Here is a 15,152-nt window from a genome sequence, read left to right as displayed (position 1 = left end):
CCAAATATTGATTTGATTTAGATTTTTCTTCTGTTTACTCACTTTGTATTTTGTTAATTGATAAAAATAAACTATTAACATTTCTATTTTTAAAAGCATTCTTATTTTACAGCATTTTTCCCAACTGACTAAAACTTTTGCACAGCACTGCATATTTATTGAAATTTTGCTAACTTTCAACAAACAAACAAAAGAAGCATTTTATGATCATTGAAAAAACAATCCCTTCTAATAGAACAAAATCCTCTGCAAAAGAAAGAATAAATAATAGGCAGTACTCCTGACAGTAACGTAAAAACAATACTCACACACAATCAGCTGAAATTCAAAAAGGGACTTGATACTTGCCATGTTAAGGCTATTTCTGCTAAGGCTTCTTCCTCAGCTCCGGGTGTGTAAGTGTGACACTATAATAAATAAATAAAAATTAAGCAAAATATCAAAATAAAAGCATCAGTTAGAACAGCATTTGTACTTTTATATATTTTAAGAATATCCCATAAACGGCACAAGTGCTTCTCCTACTAGTGCCATTTAAATATAGAGTTAGTGCTGGTAACCACAGAGGAATCACTGTCTTTTTTCTCTTTGTTAAATCAGGGCCTATGTCTCTCTGTTCATGAGACATCTATGTGAGCCGGGGGCAGACGGAGCGGAGACCTTCGCTGACGGAGTCCCACGAGAGGGGCTGTCTCGTCAGCATGTTCTCACCAGGATTGGCGTCATGTCGCTTGTCAGGAAAAAGGTAATGGTTATTCAACCGAGAGACATCTTTAACACAGAAGACCAAGTCTGGTGCCGGAGCACAGTGAGATTAGAGAAAGTAGGTCAAACTGCTCAGGCAGAGGCAAACACAGGCAAGAGGGAAGCAAATTCTTTGGGAAACCTTTACTCTGTTATTCTTTATACAAACCGCACATTTTTGTTGTTCTTTTGTTTGTTTTGTTTTACCACGTAGCTCAAACACTGGTGAAAAGAAAAACAATCGTTTCTGGAGTTTTAACTCTTAAGCTATCTAAGTTTGTCCTTTCTATGTTCTAGTAACTTAAGCAAGCTAGTGATTTATTATATTACCATTAAAACTGAACAGAAATAAGTTTAGTTAGATGTAAAGTGGTTCCTAGGAGATATTTATATCACTAACCAATCAATAGCAGCCAACAATGTAAACCGGATGTCCCTGTAGTGTTGCAAGCATTATAATAATTTAATAATAACTAATGTGTTCCCAAGTAGTTGGAATATAGCCTTCAGGTTGCTAAACACTATGTCAAACCAGCATGCTGATCATTTTTAAATATAGATATGACTTTGTTTGAAAAATTAAAACTAAAACACCAATAAATTAACTGTAAGATAGCTTTATAATAAGTGAATAATACTTGAAAAACAATTAATGTGTTCCCAAGTAGTTGGAAACATATCATATCATATGACTTTCTGTTATTATTAATAAATGTAAAACAACAAGAAATTTGTTAAATGTTATCAAGCTTACTTCTGCTAACATTGAGGACGACTTATGCTAACATAACTTGTAACATTTAGTTGTTAATTCTCATATTACTGGTATGATGTTTTGGCCTTTTAGTATTGAGTATTTTATTTAATGTAAGTTAACATTTTACTAGTTTCCATCACTAAAATGGCCAATTTCAGGTCAAATTTGTCGACTATATTCCATATTAGAGCTAGCTAAGTTAGCTTTAAACGTGTCATACATTATTAAGCTAATGTTAGCATTGCCAGTTGCTAAAGTTACTTAAAGTTTTATTCAACTAACTCACTAACTAATCATAATACAGCCATGGAAAAACATTATAAGACCATTGTTTTCTTCAATTTCTTGTTCAATTTAATGCCTGGTACAACTAAATGTACATTGTTTGGATAAATACAATGACATTTTCCATGATTTTCTTGGTAATAACTAGTTGCTAGTATTTTTTTCAAATATATTTAATGCAAGTTACTAAACTGATGTTACAACAAGGCTGAGTTTTAGTGAATGCAACTAAAAACAGGCAAATCAAGACAATGCTTTGCATCTTTTTGTAGGTGCAAGAGTTTGAGCATGTAAATGGAAAGCTTAGTTCTCCCGATCTGATTCCCATCGGCATGGAGCTGAAAAAACTGACGGAGAGTTTATCTTCTGATCCCAACACCCCGGTGCCAGCCAGCCCCGTTGCTACTCAGCCCGGCACTCCGGTTCCACCAGGTCAGAGCAAGAGCTGAACATGTTTTATTTCTATCTGTCTGTAAAGGGAAGTTCATGCCAGGGAAAAAGTTTTGCCAAAAAACAAAAAGTATGTGTTGTTGTGTTGTTTTCTGGACTGTAGAGAAGAATGAGTCTCTCTTGGGTGCTGCTGAAGACAAGGAGACCCCAGAGCAAGACGGCAAGAGACCGTCAGAGCAGGAGGTGAGTCCTTCTGTCCATCTTCTCATAGTTCATCACTCTCATCATCTCTCAGCAGTCACTTCTGCCAAACTAACCCTTTTTAACTTGTCTCTCTGCCCTCTACCAACCGTCCTCTTCCTCCCTCGACAGTCCTCCGGTGCAGAGCCGGCACCTGCACCTGAGAAGGCAGCTGACAGTGACGAGAGCAAGGCCAGCTCAGAGGAGAAAACCGGAGACGAGAAGGACAGAACCGAGTCGCCCTCCGCAAAAACCGAGCCATCTGCCAACTCCAAGGAGTCGGCCTCGAAGCCGACAGAGCTATCATCCAGTCAAACCTCACCGAAAAGTGAGTGGTGCCTCATGACGTGCTGCAAATTAGATTTTTCTGTGAAGTTGTACTTTGTTTAATTGAGTCTTTTTTCGGAATTTATCCAAAGTGGAGTCCTGCAAAGAAACAGAGAAGTCAGAAAAAGGAGAAACTGATTCTCCTCAGGCAAAAACTGAAGACAAGGAAAATAAGCCAGGTATGAATCTTTGAGTTAAACAGGTTCTTTATAGGTGTAACACATCTGTGGCATTTAAGTGGTAGTCCATTATATAGATTTCTTTTTAATCGTTCGTTCGTGTCGTTTATTAAGCTGTTGCAGATGATGTGAAGAGCGAAGATGCATTAGAGGGTCGATTAAATGGAGACAAAGACACTTTGGACGAGATGGATGAGAGCAGGAAGGAGGACAAAAATGGATACAAGACCAAGTTCATGTTTAATATCGCTGATGGAGGATTTACAGGTAAGACTAAATCTGGCTTTGTATTGATCCTACATGAACAAGGCATCAGAATCAGAATCGTTTTTATTGCCAAGGAGGTTTTCATATACAAGGAATTTACTGTGGTAAGAAAAACAACAAGGTACTAAAATATGGCCATAGATAAAGTCAAAATAGCAGTTTAAATAGAAAATATAGAATAGAAAAAGTCAACACAACACATCATTTAAACAGTAGAACTGAACAGAATATACAAAATATGGAGTTATTTAAATGTGGGTGGAGGGGAATAAACGTGCAAGTTCACAGTATTTATATTTAACAAAAGAGCACCAAAGAAGTGTCATTTGCAGCAGCATAATGTGTATTTGGCAGAGAAAAGTTGGTAATCTGTTCTGAAAAGAAAAAATCGATTTAATTTCCTAAAATAATTGCCTCATAAGAGAGCAGGGATGCTCAGTTCGGAAAAAAAAGTTAAATATATATTGTGTTTGTCAGCTGGATACATTTGTCTGTGATCTAAAATAAGGACAAGCTAGAATTAAAATGTGTTATTAAATGGTACTGACTCATTTCTGTGTTATTGTTCTATATTATTATGAAGCTCAGTCTTTTCTTAAGCCAAACGGCAGAGAGACTGTTGTTATGTTATCGAGAGACAAAAGAATACATAGTGAATAATAAAACTAATGTTCAGAAAATTATATTGGCGATTTACTGGGAAAAGTGTCTATTTTCTGCCTCACAGCTGGAAGCCCGACATTTAAATAAAACTGTTCTGAATGTCACAGGCTCACACAGTCGCTCCCTAATTCAACATTAGCGGAAAAAGTGATAAAGAAGGAGGACATTGTGAAACGTAGTCACGTCTGTATGTTATGTCTGGGTCTTTACCTCACCGTCTTTCTTTAATACGACTTTGTGCTGCAGTATCACACTACAGGTTGTTTACTTCAACAGCTTTGTTATGCCATGAATCTTGTCTGTGTTGTTAATGTTCTCTTACATCTCTTTATGTGCTGGAAACATCTTGAGTGTTACTTTTTATTTTTGCAAAAAAAAAAAAAAAACGCTTTGTCTTTATGCTTTCGCCATCAGAGCTGCACACCCTCTGGCAAACCGAGGAGCGAGCGGCGCTGTCTTCTGGAAAGATGCATGACATCTGGCACCGTCGCCATGACTACTGGCTTTTAGCTGGCATCGTAACGTATCCTTCCCCCAGATGTGGCTGCGAAAAAGCTCAGCATCTGGCAAACTAATGTAATTACTTATGACCGCGGGGAGCTGATATTTACAAAAACTGCGAGGAGCGATATAAAACTTCGCTTTCCAACAAACCCATCTTTCTTCTTTATTTGAAGAAGTTTATGAGGTTCTGTGCTGCCATTTGTTTTTCCTTGACCGTGAATCTATCTCAGACACGGCTATGCTCGCTGGCAGGACATTCAGAATGACCCGCGCTATGCGATCCTGAACGAGCCCTTCAAGACTGAGATGCATAAGGGCAACTACCTAGAGATGAAGAACAAGTTCCTGGCTCGCCGCTTTAAGGCAATCCTGACTCTTTATAATTAAAAATAACTACTGAAGGCTGAAATAATTCAAGGATTAAAGGATTTGTTATATCTGAATGCAAATTAAAACACTGTCTCTCAAATTGCATCTCCCCCTGCCCGTCACCTCCGTGCCTCTCTCTCTCCCTGTAGCTGTTGGAGCAGGCCCTGGTGATCGAGGAGCAGCTGAGGCGGGCAGCTTACCTGAATATGACCCAGGACCCGAGCCACCCCGCCATGGCTCTCAACACTCGCTTCGCCGAGGTGGAATGTCTGGCCGAGTCCCATCAGCACCTGTCCAAAGAGTCCCTGGCCGGGAACAAGCCTGCCAACGCCGTGCTGCACAAAGGTCCGCCGTCCAGTTTTCAAAAATAGCAACAGTCATAATTGTCAGAATTTCTGCCTCACCTGCCAAAAGGCTCGCAAACTGGGAAAATAACACAGCACAAATGACATTTACAGGGCAGAATTACTCATATTAATTTTTCACAAGACATCTGTCAGCCCACCGGTCATCTGTGCTGTGTTGTGTGTGAAATCTGGTTGTGCATGAAACATTAAAGAGGCAAGGGCGCATTTTGAAGCCTCAATCCCCCCAAAATCCCTCTATGACCATCAGAATATTACTATGTTCAGGAAACACATTTCTTCAAGTACCTTTCAGGCTTTTCAGATGATGCAGATTTTTTTAACCAATGAAAGTCAGTGTACTACTTTATTTGCTGTAGCTAAAGTAAAGGAAAAAATGATTAGACCACCCTTTTTTTCTTCAATTTCTTGTTCATTTTGATGCCTGGTACAACTAAAGGTACATTTGTTTGGACAAATATATTGATAAGAACAAAAAGAGCTCATAAGAGTTTAATTTAAGAGCTGATATCCAGACATTTTCCATGGTTTTCTTGATAATGATCTTGGTTATTATCAAGAAACCATGGATTAGATGATTAGATATCAGCTTTGAAATCAAACTCTTACCAGCTATTTTCCAAACAAATGTACACATTTTTAGTTGTACCAGGCATTAAAATGAACAAGAAATTGAAGAAAACAAGGGTTGTCAAAATTTTTTTCATGACTGTACATTGCAAAAATGCTCTTTATGACCTTGTCTTTTTTTATTTTTATATAACAGAGCCATTAAACTCCTATTTATGAAAATTGAAAAACTGCATTAAGACTGTTTCAGTTCCTTTAAAATACAAATCTACTTGATTAGAGCATTTCATAAAAATCATGTGTCATTTTTTTTTTAACCCTGAGGCATTTAACTTGCCTCACTGTGTCTTATTTGAAGACACAGAGACATATTTGTTCCTTTAAAACAACATGATTTCAGTTGGAAACAGTTTTATCATTCCATCCAGACAGTTAATCGAAGCGCATATCGACGTTTCCACACCACTGCTATGTGTGAAGCCGTGAACAGGCAGCCAGCAGAGATCCTGTTTGACACAGTGGCTTCATTTTGTGTTAATTTGACTCACAGTCAAAACATGCTTACAGTGATTAGAAGGATGAAAGTTTGGATATAGGCCAAAACCAAAGACTGTATAAAATGTAGGCATTAAAATGTTATCTTTTGGAAATGTTGTTTGTCTGTGACCCCTATTGATTTATCTGTCAGTGAAGAATTTTATGGCATTTAGTACTTGGCAGGCCCTGAATCACACAATTAATTAGCTTTTAAAAATTGATTTTGGGATATTTACACTCTTTTTGAATAGGATGTTAAAAAACTTTTTCATGCATTGCCTTGTGGTTCCTCCCATTGATCTTTCCCTAATTAAATCATGCATCATGAGCAGGGAATTAAATGAGTGTTAACATAAGTAAAACCACATTTTTCTCCTTGTTCTTGTGCTCTTACAGTGCTGAACCAGCTGGAGGAACTTCTGAGTGACATGAAAGCTGATGTGACACGACTGCCCAACATGCTGTCCAGGATCCCGCCGGTGTCGGCCCGTCTGCAGATGTCTGAGAGGAGCATCCTGAGCCGCCTCACCAGTCGGGGGAGCGAGCCTCCACCGCAGCAGGTGAGATGAGACGTGGTGGTCGAGGAGGTCAGGGCGACTCCAGAAAACTCTCTTAACAAGAAATCAATTCTCTGGTAGCAAAAATATATCAAATAAAAGCTAGTCTTCTGTTTGATTTCATTAAAAAATAAAGCTGTCTCAACCCGTTTGTTTGAGAAGCCCGGTTTAGATGATGGACAGTTTCTTTCATTTGTCTCTCTTTCCTAATGCCACATTTCCACTTCATGGTACAGCCATAAAAGCATGTACATAGTCTCAGAGATTGTGAAGCTCAGTGTTGTGGCTCTGACCTGACTTCACATAACTCACCGCTAATCCACGAAATGGGCAAAGAGGCGAAACTTGGGAAAGCTGAAGTGTAATACATGGAACCTGTGACGGCACCCACCTGTCACTGAAAGCAGCCACGCCCTTAATTATGCATAATTTTAAGCCAATTTAATAATTTTTCTGATAATGTAATAATGCCTGAAAATGTAATAAAACCCAATAATGTAATAACTTCACCAATAATGTAATAAAATGTCTTGACTGATATTCTAATAACATTTTTACAGAGAATGTAATACCTTATTACATTATTGAGAATTTATTAAATTTTCAGGAAGTTGTTTTGTTGGATTGTGGTCGTTTCAGGTAACGATTTGTTGAAAATCTGTGAAAAGGTACGTTTAGGGAAGAGTTACCTTGGGTCTCAGAAGCTTATCTGAGCTGGAATTCTATCAGTCAGGATATTTTATTACATTATTGGTGAAATTATTACATTATAGGGTGCAACATACCTTCAATAGAAATCACTTTTTTTTATTAGACCAACCCACTTGTTACAAAATGCTAGCCTGCAAAAATATGCCATGCACTTGTCATAAAATTGACAAAATGCAGACAGTCCTGTGTTTGTTTGCTATCAGATGAAAGGATCCAGCAATAGTGGTGTTAAAGATGATATCATGGCAGTTTCACGCTGCAGTACTATGAAGGTCAGCGAGGAATCCTGCCTACACTATGTCTTACTATCTGCAGTGCAAAACAAATAGAGAAAAAGGACCTGGTACCAAAATGTTAGATTAAGTCAGTGGAAATGATGCAGCTCAACCCATTTTGGATGGTTTTCTATTAGCAGAAGCTGTAGATAGTACTGAGTACCTAGTCGATTTTTAGGAAGCTGAACTGATACCAAAAAATGGAGTTAAAACATAGCAGGCCGACTAATAGCAGGATTGGTCAGAGAGAATCACGAAACCAGACAACCTGCACAAACCTGCCAAGTATATTTTTGGGGCATTTTTGCCTTTTATCAATAAATCAGCTGACGATAGACAGCAGAGAGGGAGAGAGACAGAGGATGGCATGCAGCAAAGGTGCGACAGGGACTGAGAGTTTTGTACATGGGGTGCACCAAACCTGTCATTTTCAGACAGCCAAGCTACTTCCCCTAATGGCTGCAATAGTTTTGTTTACTTGGACCAGATGGCAAGAAGCCCTTAAGAAAAATCTCTGCACACATGCATTTGGACTGGTGTGTCAGAGGAAAGTGCAAACAAAGGAGAAAAGTGAAAACAGTGAGAAAAGACCCCACAGACTGTGCCATACAATAGATGAAGTTTAGATGTGTCTCTGTTTGGTTGTCAATGAAAGGATCCAGTGAGTGTTGTGTTGAAGATGATGTCATGGCAGTTTCATGCTGCACTGCTATGAAGCTCAGTTCAGCTCCAGACCTGGTACCAAAAGCAAGTTTGAGTCGAGTTGAGCCGAACCATGAAGAGGAAACAATCAGCTGAAGTATTTTGGACATGTTCATTTTTGGTTTTACATTAGCAGAAGCTATGGATAGTACCTAGTACTTTTAGTGGAAAGTGAAGTTAAAACACAGCAGACAGCTGATTGGTCAGTGGAGATTCACACTAGAGCAAAAACTGACATTCTGCACAAACCTGCAATTTTCAGGTATATTTTTTGAGCATATTTGCCTTCTGTCAATAAGACAGCTGAAGATAGACAAGGCAAGGAGAGAGAGAGACGGAGGGTGACTTGGCCCAGTTGGCAAAAAAAATGGAAGCCCCTAAGAATTTTTTTGCAGTCATTTGCATTTGGACTGGTGTGTCAGAGGAAAGTGCAGTCTTGAAAACAGTGAGAAAAGACCCCACAGACTGTGCCATAAAATAAATGAAATGCAGATGTTTCTTTCCAGCGAGTGTCGTGAGGAAGATGATGTCATGGCAGTTTCATGCTGCACTGCTATGAAGCTCAGCTCCTGCCTGGACTGAGGGTGTACTATCTACAGTAGAAAGTAGAGAGAAAAAAACAGGTACCAAAAGCGAGTTTGAGTCGAGTCAGGTTGAGCCGAACCATGCAGAGGAAATAATGCAGCTGAACTCTTTGGAACTGTTATTTTTTGGTTTTCCATTGGAAGAAGCTGTGGATAGTACCTGGTACTGTTAGTGGAAAGTGGAGTTAAAACACAGCAGACTTCTGACTGGTCAGAGGAGACTGACACACATCCTGACATCCAGCACAAACCTGCAGTTTCCAAATTGTGAACCTACCACCAATAACGGCTGCAATTTCTTTGTTTACTTGACCCAGATTTTTTTTTTTAAATCCCTTCACACCTGAATTTGGACTGGTGTGTCAGAGGAAAATGCAATCTTGAAAACCGTGAGAAAAGACCCTGCAAAGTGCTGAAATATCTACTGACACAAGTATTATAACAATGGAAGCCCACAAAACTGTGCCATACAATACAGCCCTACAAAGCCTAAATGCAGTAACTACGCAAATGGTAAAACTGATAAGAACTGCTTTTAAGTTTTTAATATATTTATAGGGTTATAGGTAGGTCAGTGATATGACACTTATTTCTACATGTATTGATGATGTAATGTAGCCTGGGTGCGCGCTCGATTTCATTTCGAACTGCGAAAGGGTCTGGAAACTACGGAGGTTTCTTAGCCCTGTTTTAGGGATCAAATCACAGAGCGGGGAGGGACGGCAAGTCGATGACGCGTACTACTCGGCAGACGTAAGCTTGTAGTCTTGTAGTTTTCTTACGGATCCGACATGGCTGCAGCTGACGCGAAGCTCTCTTTCAATCTAGCTGACGGCATTTTAAATAGTTTAGAGCGAAAGTTTATTTTAAAAGAAGAACAACAATTGATTTTACACCATTGTTACACCGCGAAAAAGTATGTTTTAGCCTTGCTTCCGACAGGATTTGGCCAAAGCCTAGTCTACCAACTAGCCCCGCTACCGCTCGCTGCCGTAACGCCGGTGATCTCACTACGAGTCGGGGGACAGCAGAGCCGCCAAGAGACCCGCAGCAGCTCATCTTTTGACCATAAAATCAGTGGATGTGTGTGGCTGAATGACATGAGGGAGGATAAGGCGTAAAAATAAAAAATCTTGCAGAAAGCGAGAACTGGAGAAGCAAAGCAGCAAGCAACACTCTCTCACAGACACACACACACACACAGACACACCAACACTGCTGGTAGACTGTGAGCAGCCAGAGTCAGAACATGCTGCAGAAAAACGTTGCAGAAGCACAACTGAGCATTTTAGTCTCAAAGTAGAGATGCTAGAGGGCTAGCCTGGCTATGTAAACATTAATTTCTGTGGCTCTACATACGTCAGCTGGTAATAACTGATACGATTGGCTAAGAGCTACCTACAGACGCTTTTGATAGACAATAGTAGCGCCCAATAAACGGCTCTGGAGGATCGTAAACCACGCCTCCTCTATGGAGAAATGAATGGCTGGTTTCCAGGCTAATCTCATTTGTGATTAGTCTGGCGTTAGCCAGGCTAGATGTAATGAAGATTGACAATTGATGATTTATTTGACCTTTGACCCCAAAAATGTAGTTACTGCACTCTTGTTTTGCTGTAAAAGGTTCTTATATTAATGCAAAAACAGAATGCAGTTACTACAATGTTGTTGTCTTCTTTCAGATTTTATATTTTGTTTTCAGTGAATAAACATTTTCAAATTGATTTTCTTATAAGTGTGTTTTAAAAAAAAAAACTATTTTCAAAGCTTTGTGAATTTTAGACTTAATATTATAAATTAAGTTGATACTTTAGTCTTGATATAATTTTATCTCACTTTTTTACGTAATCAATATCTAGATAAAAATTTCCCTTTCAAATAAACTTAAAATTTCTATTGTTCTTGTCTTCACTATTTAACACAATGATGAAATACAAGGCTACACTGTATCACAGTCAAAGTGAAGTTACTGCAGTCTGATTTTTTGGTTTGGTTTTGAGTTGGATTTTGTACTTACTGCAATTTTTATATCATTATTTCTCTGAAATAAAGCAAAATTGAAATCTAAAACTTTGTCACAAGCTACAACAGACACCAAGGAGTTTATTTTTGGTTATAACTCAACTTCGACCAAAAACGTAGTTACTGCAGTTAGGCTTGGTAGGGCAGAATAGATGAAGTGCAGATGTTTCTCTGTTTAGTTGTCAATGAAAGGATCCAGCCAGTGTTGTGTCGAAGATGATGTCGATGCAGTTGGTGGTGAGCTAATTTCACACTGGTGGGAGTACAATCTGCAGCGGAAACCAGGATAGAGGAAAGAACCTGGTACAAAAATAGTGAGATGAGTCACGTGGAGCCGAACCCTGCAGTGGACATGAGGCATGAGAGGTTTGGCTGGTTTTTACTGTGCAGTGGAGGCAAAAAGGCTCACTAAAATATGCTGCAGGGCTGGGTAAATTTTAGAAAGAAAAGGTCCTAAATCTCTGAAGTGTTCTGTAGTCACGACTCAGCAGCAACATTATTCCTTCAAAAAACCTGTGGAGACTTCAACTCCCTATCCCCCATGGAAGAGTTGTTTACTTTCACCACTGAGCTCCACAGTTCAGTCCCGAAGGATTTAACAAAGGCTGTATTGTCTCATTACTTTCATCCCCCCTGCACCTGTTCACCACACTTGAATGTGTGTGTTTTATTCTGTTATACAAGAGATCATTTCAGCCAAGCAACGCGATTGGTCATGCTGTGCTTTTTTTAGTTGCTATGCCAACTCTTGTCATAACCAGGGAAACAGTGAGCATTCTGACTTGCTCTCCTTTGTTGTTTTTTATTTGCTTACTTTCCTGAAACTTCTCTCACACAAACCTTTTAAATGTTGTTGGGAGTACCTGCTGTGTCCCTGTATCAGCTGACTCATGTGTTTGTTCCTCAGCCTTTCAGCCAGGGTGGCTTCGGCTGCTCCCAGATGTACAGCAGCAGCTTTGGTGGAGGATTCAGAGGGCCGGGTGGACAGCCCATGGTCAACTACAGTCAGATGCCTCTGGGACCCTACGTCAGCGGTAAGGGTCGACGTTTACAGTAGGATGTTGCACCATATGTCGCGTAAAACAGGCTGGACTGGAGTTTGTTTGTGCAACTTGTAGAGACTGTATCTAAAAAAGGGCACCGTCCGTTACTGTATCCCAAATGGGAGACATCTGCAATGCCGCACTTTCCGGTGTTTTCACGGTCATTTTGAATAAGATCGCCACCACCAGTGTAGGTATAATTGATTTATACATATTTAACAATCTACGTGTGAAATTTAATTTATGTGCATGAAGATTTACATGTCTAATTACAATATCAAAGTAACTCTGATGAGAGAAAGCAGTAAGAACGCTTGGGCGACACTCAGGCAACGATCTTAAGAGTACATCTCTATTTTTACTGTACTGTATTTTATTGTGAAGGACAGAAGTACGGTGCAGGTGTGTTGATAACAATGGTTGATAACGGTGATATTTGTTTGGCTTAGCCAGAAACACCCAATTCCCCCGAAAAACTCAGCAGCCCCCATTGTTTTACAGCGAGAGGATCCAAGTGTCCGATTTGGGATACAGTTAGCACACTGCTAATTCACCGGCGTTAGGGTCCTTTAGTCGACTCTGGTAAACCCGAGCCTAACGTCCACGGTTCAAACAATATAAATCAGACACCGTTCGGCTAAGATTCTGTCAAAACTTCACATTAACTACAAATATAAATGATTATGTATATATAGATTTCACTGTTATCAACCAACGTTATCAACACACCCGGACCGTACTTCTGTCCTTCATAATAAAATATAGTAGCCTACAGTAAAATAAAGATGTACTTTTAAGATCATCTCCTGAGTGTCGCCCAAGCGTTCTTACTGCTTTCTCTCATCAGATTTACTCTCGTATTGTAATTAGACATGTAAACCTCCATGTACATAAATTAAATTTCACATGTAGATTCTTAAATATGTTTAAATCAATTATACCTACACTGGTGGTGGCGATCTTATCCGAAATGACCGTAAAAACACCGGAAAGTGCAGCATTGCAGATGTGTCCAATTTGGGATACAGTCTCTAAAAATCTGTTATTTTGGCCCCTGTGGATCATTAAAAAGTCACATTATTTAAAGCAGGTCTTACATTTTTTGAGGTGATACAGAGTTGCATGAGAAATAGCTTCCCACATAATTCACTTATTTAAATACAGTTTAGTCTACAGTCAAGCTGTTTCTTCTTTTTTTTGGTAATGTTTTGATTGCTTCTCCACAGGCCGCCTGCTCTCACAAAGGTAACAAGATTAAAGGTGTATACAAAACAGTTCAGATGTTGTTCAGCTGGAGACAGTCAGCCAGGGTGTGTCAAAAGAATCAAAGCCTTCTGTTATTTCTGATTATCTGATGATAATGTTTTTATATGTAGCACAAAGAAGAGGAGTGGGCTTTTAATTTGGTGACCACTGGAGCTGGAGTTTACAGATTTAATAGACTGTTAAAGTAAGAAAAAATTAGATGTACTGTAACGTCTGTGTTTTAATGTGGAGAATGAACTAAAGACTATGCTACGAGTTCAAGAAAGACCAGAAAAGCCTTAATGTTTAGACAATTTTATCAAAATTAACAATTCCAAGCACACTGTAATTATCATTATTATTATTTATACGTCTTTATCTAATTTAAAATGTAAAATTTGCAATGACTTTGATTTCTTTATGAGCTTTTACATTATGATTGTTATATAGAGATACATAATTATCCAAAATAATATCCCTATTGATATTATAAGGCTGGGTTTTCAAATTAAAACGCCACCCTCATGTTAATTTGTTTTGTTGTGGTAAGAGAATGATGTTTTCTTTGTCAAGGTCTTAAAGTAATCACATTTGATTTCATATAGTTTTCAGCGACCCCAGACCAGACATTGGATTTTTTTAAACATTAGGGAAGATGTTTACATAAGTTGCACACAGTAATGAAATGAGAATATGACTATATGTATTCCAGTGTACAATTTGGGTAATGAATGAGGTCACTGGTCACTTTTCTTGGATGGTAACTTACACTACCAGTCAAAAGTTTTGACACACCTTCTCATTCAATGGTTCTCCTTTAGTTGTATCATAATCTCTATACATTGTACGTTAATATTTAAGAAAAAAAGCAAAACAATAATGGAACACATGCAGTCATGGAAACAATTCTTAGACCCTTGTTTTCTTAAATTTCTTGTTCATTTTAATGCCTGGTACAACTAGAGAGGTACATTTGTTTGAACAAATAAAATAACAATAAAAAAGCTTATAAGAGTTTAATTTTAGAGCTGATATCTAGACATTTTCCATGTTTTTCTTGATTATAACCAAAATCCAAACAAATGTACCTTTGTTGTACCAGGAATTAAAATGAACAAGAAATTGAAGAAAACAACAAGGGTGGTCTAATATTTTTTTCCATGACTGTATGTAGGAACCAAAAAAGTTTTTAACAAACCAGAATATGTTTTATATTTTAGATTCTTCCTTTTGTGTTGATGGTCTCAAACACATGAAGAAGGCATAAAAAATCCATAAATTAACTCTTGACGAGGCACACCTTTTAACTGAAAAACATCCAGGTGAACAGCTCATTAATCTGACTGAGAGATTAACAGAAGTGTGTAAAGCTGTCATTGAGGGGTGGCTGTGGCTCAGTTGGTAGAGTGATCACCCACTGATCGGAAGGTTGGTGGTTCCCTGTCCTTGGCAGCCTATGTGTCGAAGTATCCTTGAGCAAGATACTGAACCCCAGATTGCTCCTGAAGTTGTGTTCATCTGTGTGTGAATGAATTCCTAATGGTGGCAGGTGGCACCGTTTAGGGTAGCCTCTGCCATCAGTATGAATGTGTGTGTGAACGGGTAAATGAGCGAAGTCTGTAGTGCAAAGCGATTTGAGTGGTCGCAAAAGCGACTAGAAAAGCAATATATAAGTGCAGGTCCATTTACCATTTACCATGAAGCAAAAGGTGGATACTTCCAAGAATATTAAATATAACACATATTCTGGTTTGTTTAAAACTTTTTTTTTTTACTACATACAGTCATGGAAAATTATTAGACCACTTAATTTCCT

At 38.7% G+C, this 15,152-nt stretch overlaps 1 protein-coding gene across 2 annotated transcripts in view; it reads left to right on the top strand.

The window, feature by feature from the left end:
- The window catches only part of chd5 (chromodomain helicase DNA binding protein 5), a 77,299-nt gene that overhangs the window by 58,309 nt on the left and 3,838 nt on the right, over positions 1-15,152 (top strand). For both annotated transcript variants that reach the window (XM_059328534.1, XM_059328533.1), the window contains exons 29-39: positions 601-745; positions 2,059-2,218; positions 2,340-2,419; positions 2,549-2,744; positions 2,836-2,922; positions 3,037-3,189; positions 4,267-4,375; positions 4,587-4,719; positions 4,875-5,070; positions 6,594-6,757; positions 11,956-12,082. In XM_059328534.1, the coding sequence (XP_059184517.1) occupies positions 601-745; positions 2,059-2,218; positions 2,340-2,419; positions 2,549-2,744; positions 2,836-2,922; positions 3,037-3,189; positions 4,267-4,375; positions 4,587-4,719; positions 4,875-5,070; positions 6,594-6,757; positions 11,956-12,082 (1,550 nt within the window). The remainder of the gene's footprint in view (positions 1-600; positions 746-2,058; positions 2,219-2,339; positions 2,420-2,548; positions 2,745-2,835; positions 2,923-3,036; positions 3,190-4,266; positions 4,376-4,586; positions 4,720-4,874; positions 5,071-6,593; positions 6,758-11,955; positions 12,083-15,152) is intronic.

The sequence above is a fragment of the Centropristis striata genome, chromosome 3, assembly GCF_030273125.1.
Source record: "Centropristis striata isolate RG_2023a ecotype Rhode Island chromosome 3, C.striata_1.0, whole genome shotgun sequence".
In the NCBI taxonomy this organism is placed as follows: Eukaryota; Metazoa; Chordata; class Actinopteri; order Perciformes; family Serranidae; genus Centropristis; species Centropristis striata.
Note: the sequence above shows the minus strand (reverse complement) of the source record. Positions and strands in the feature narration are given on the sequence as shown.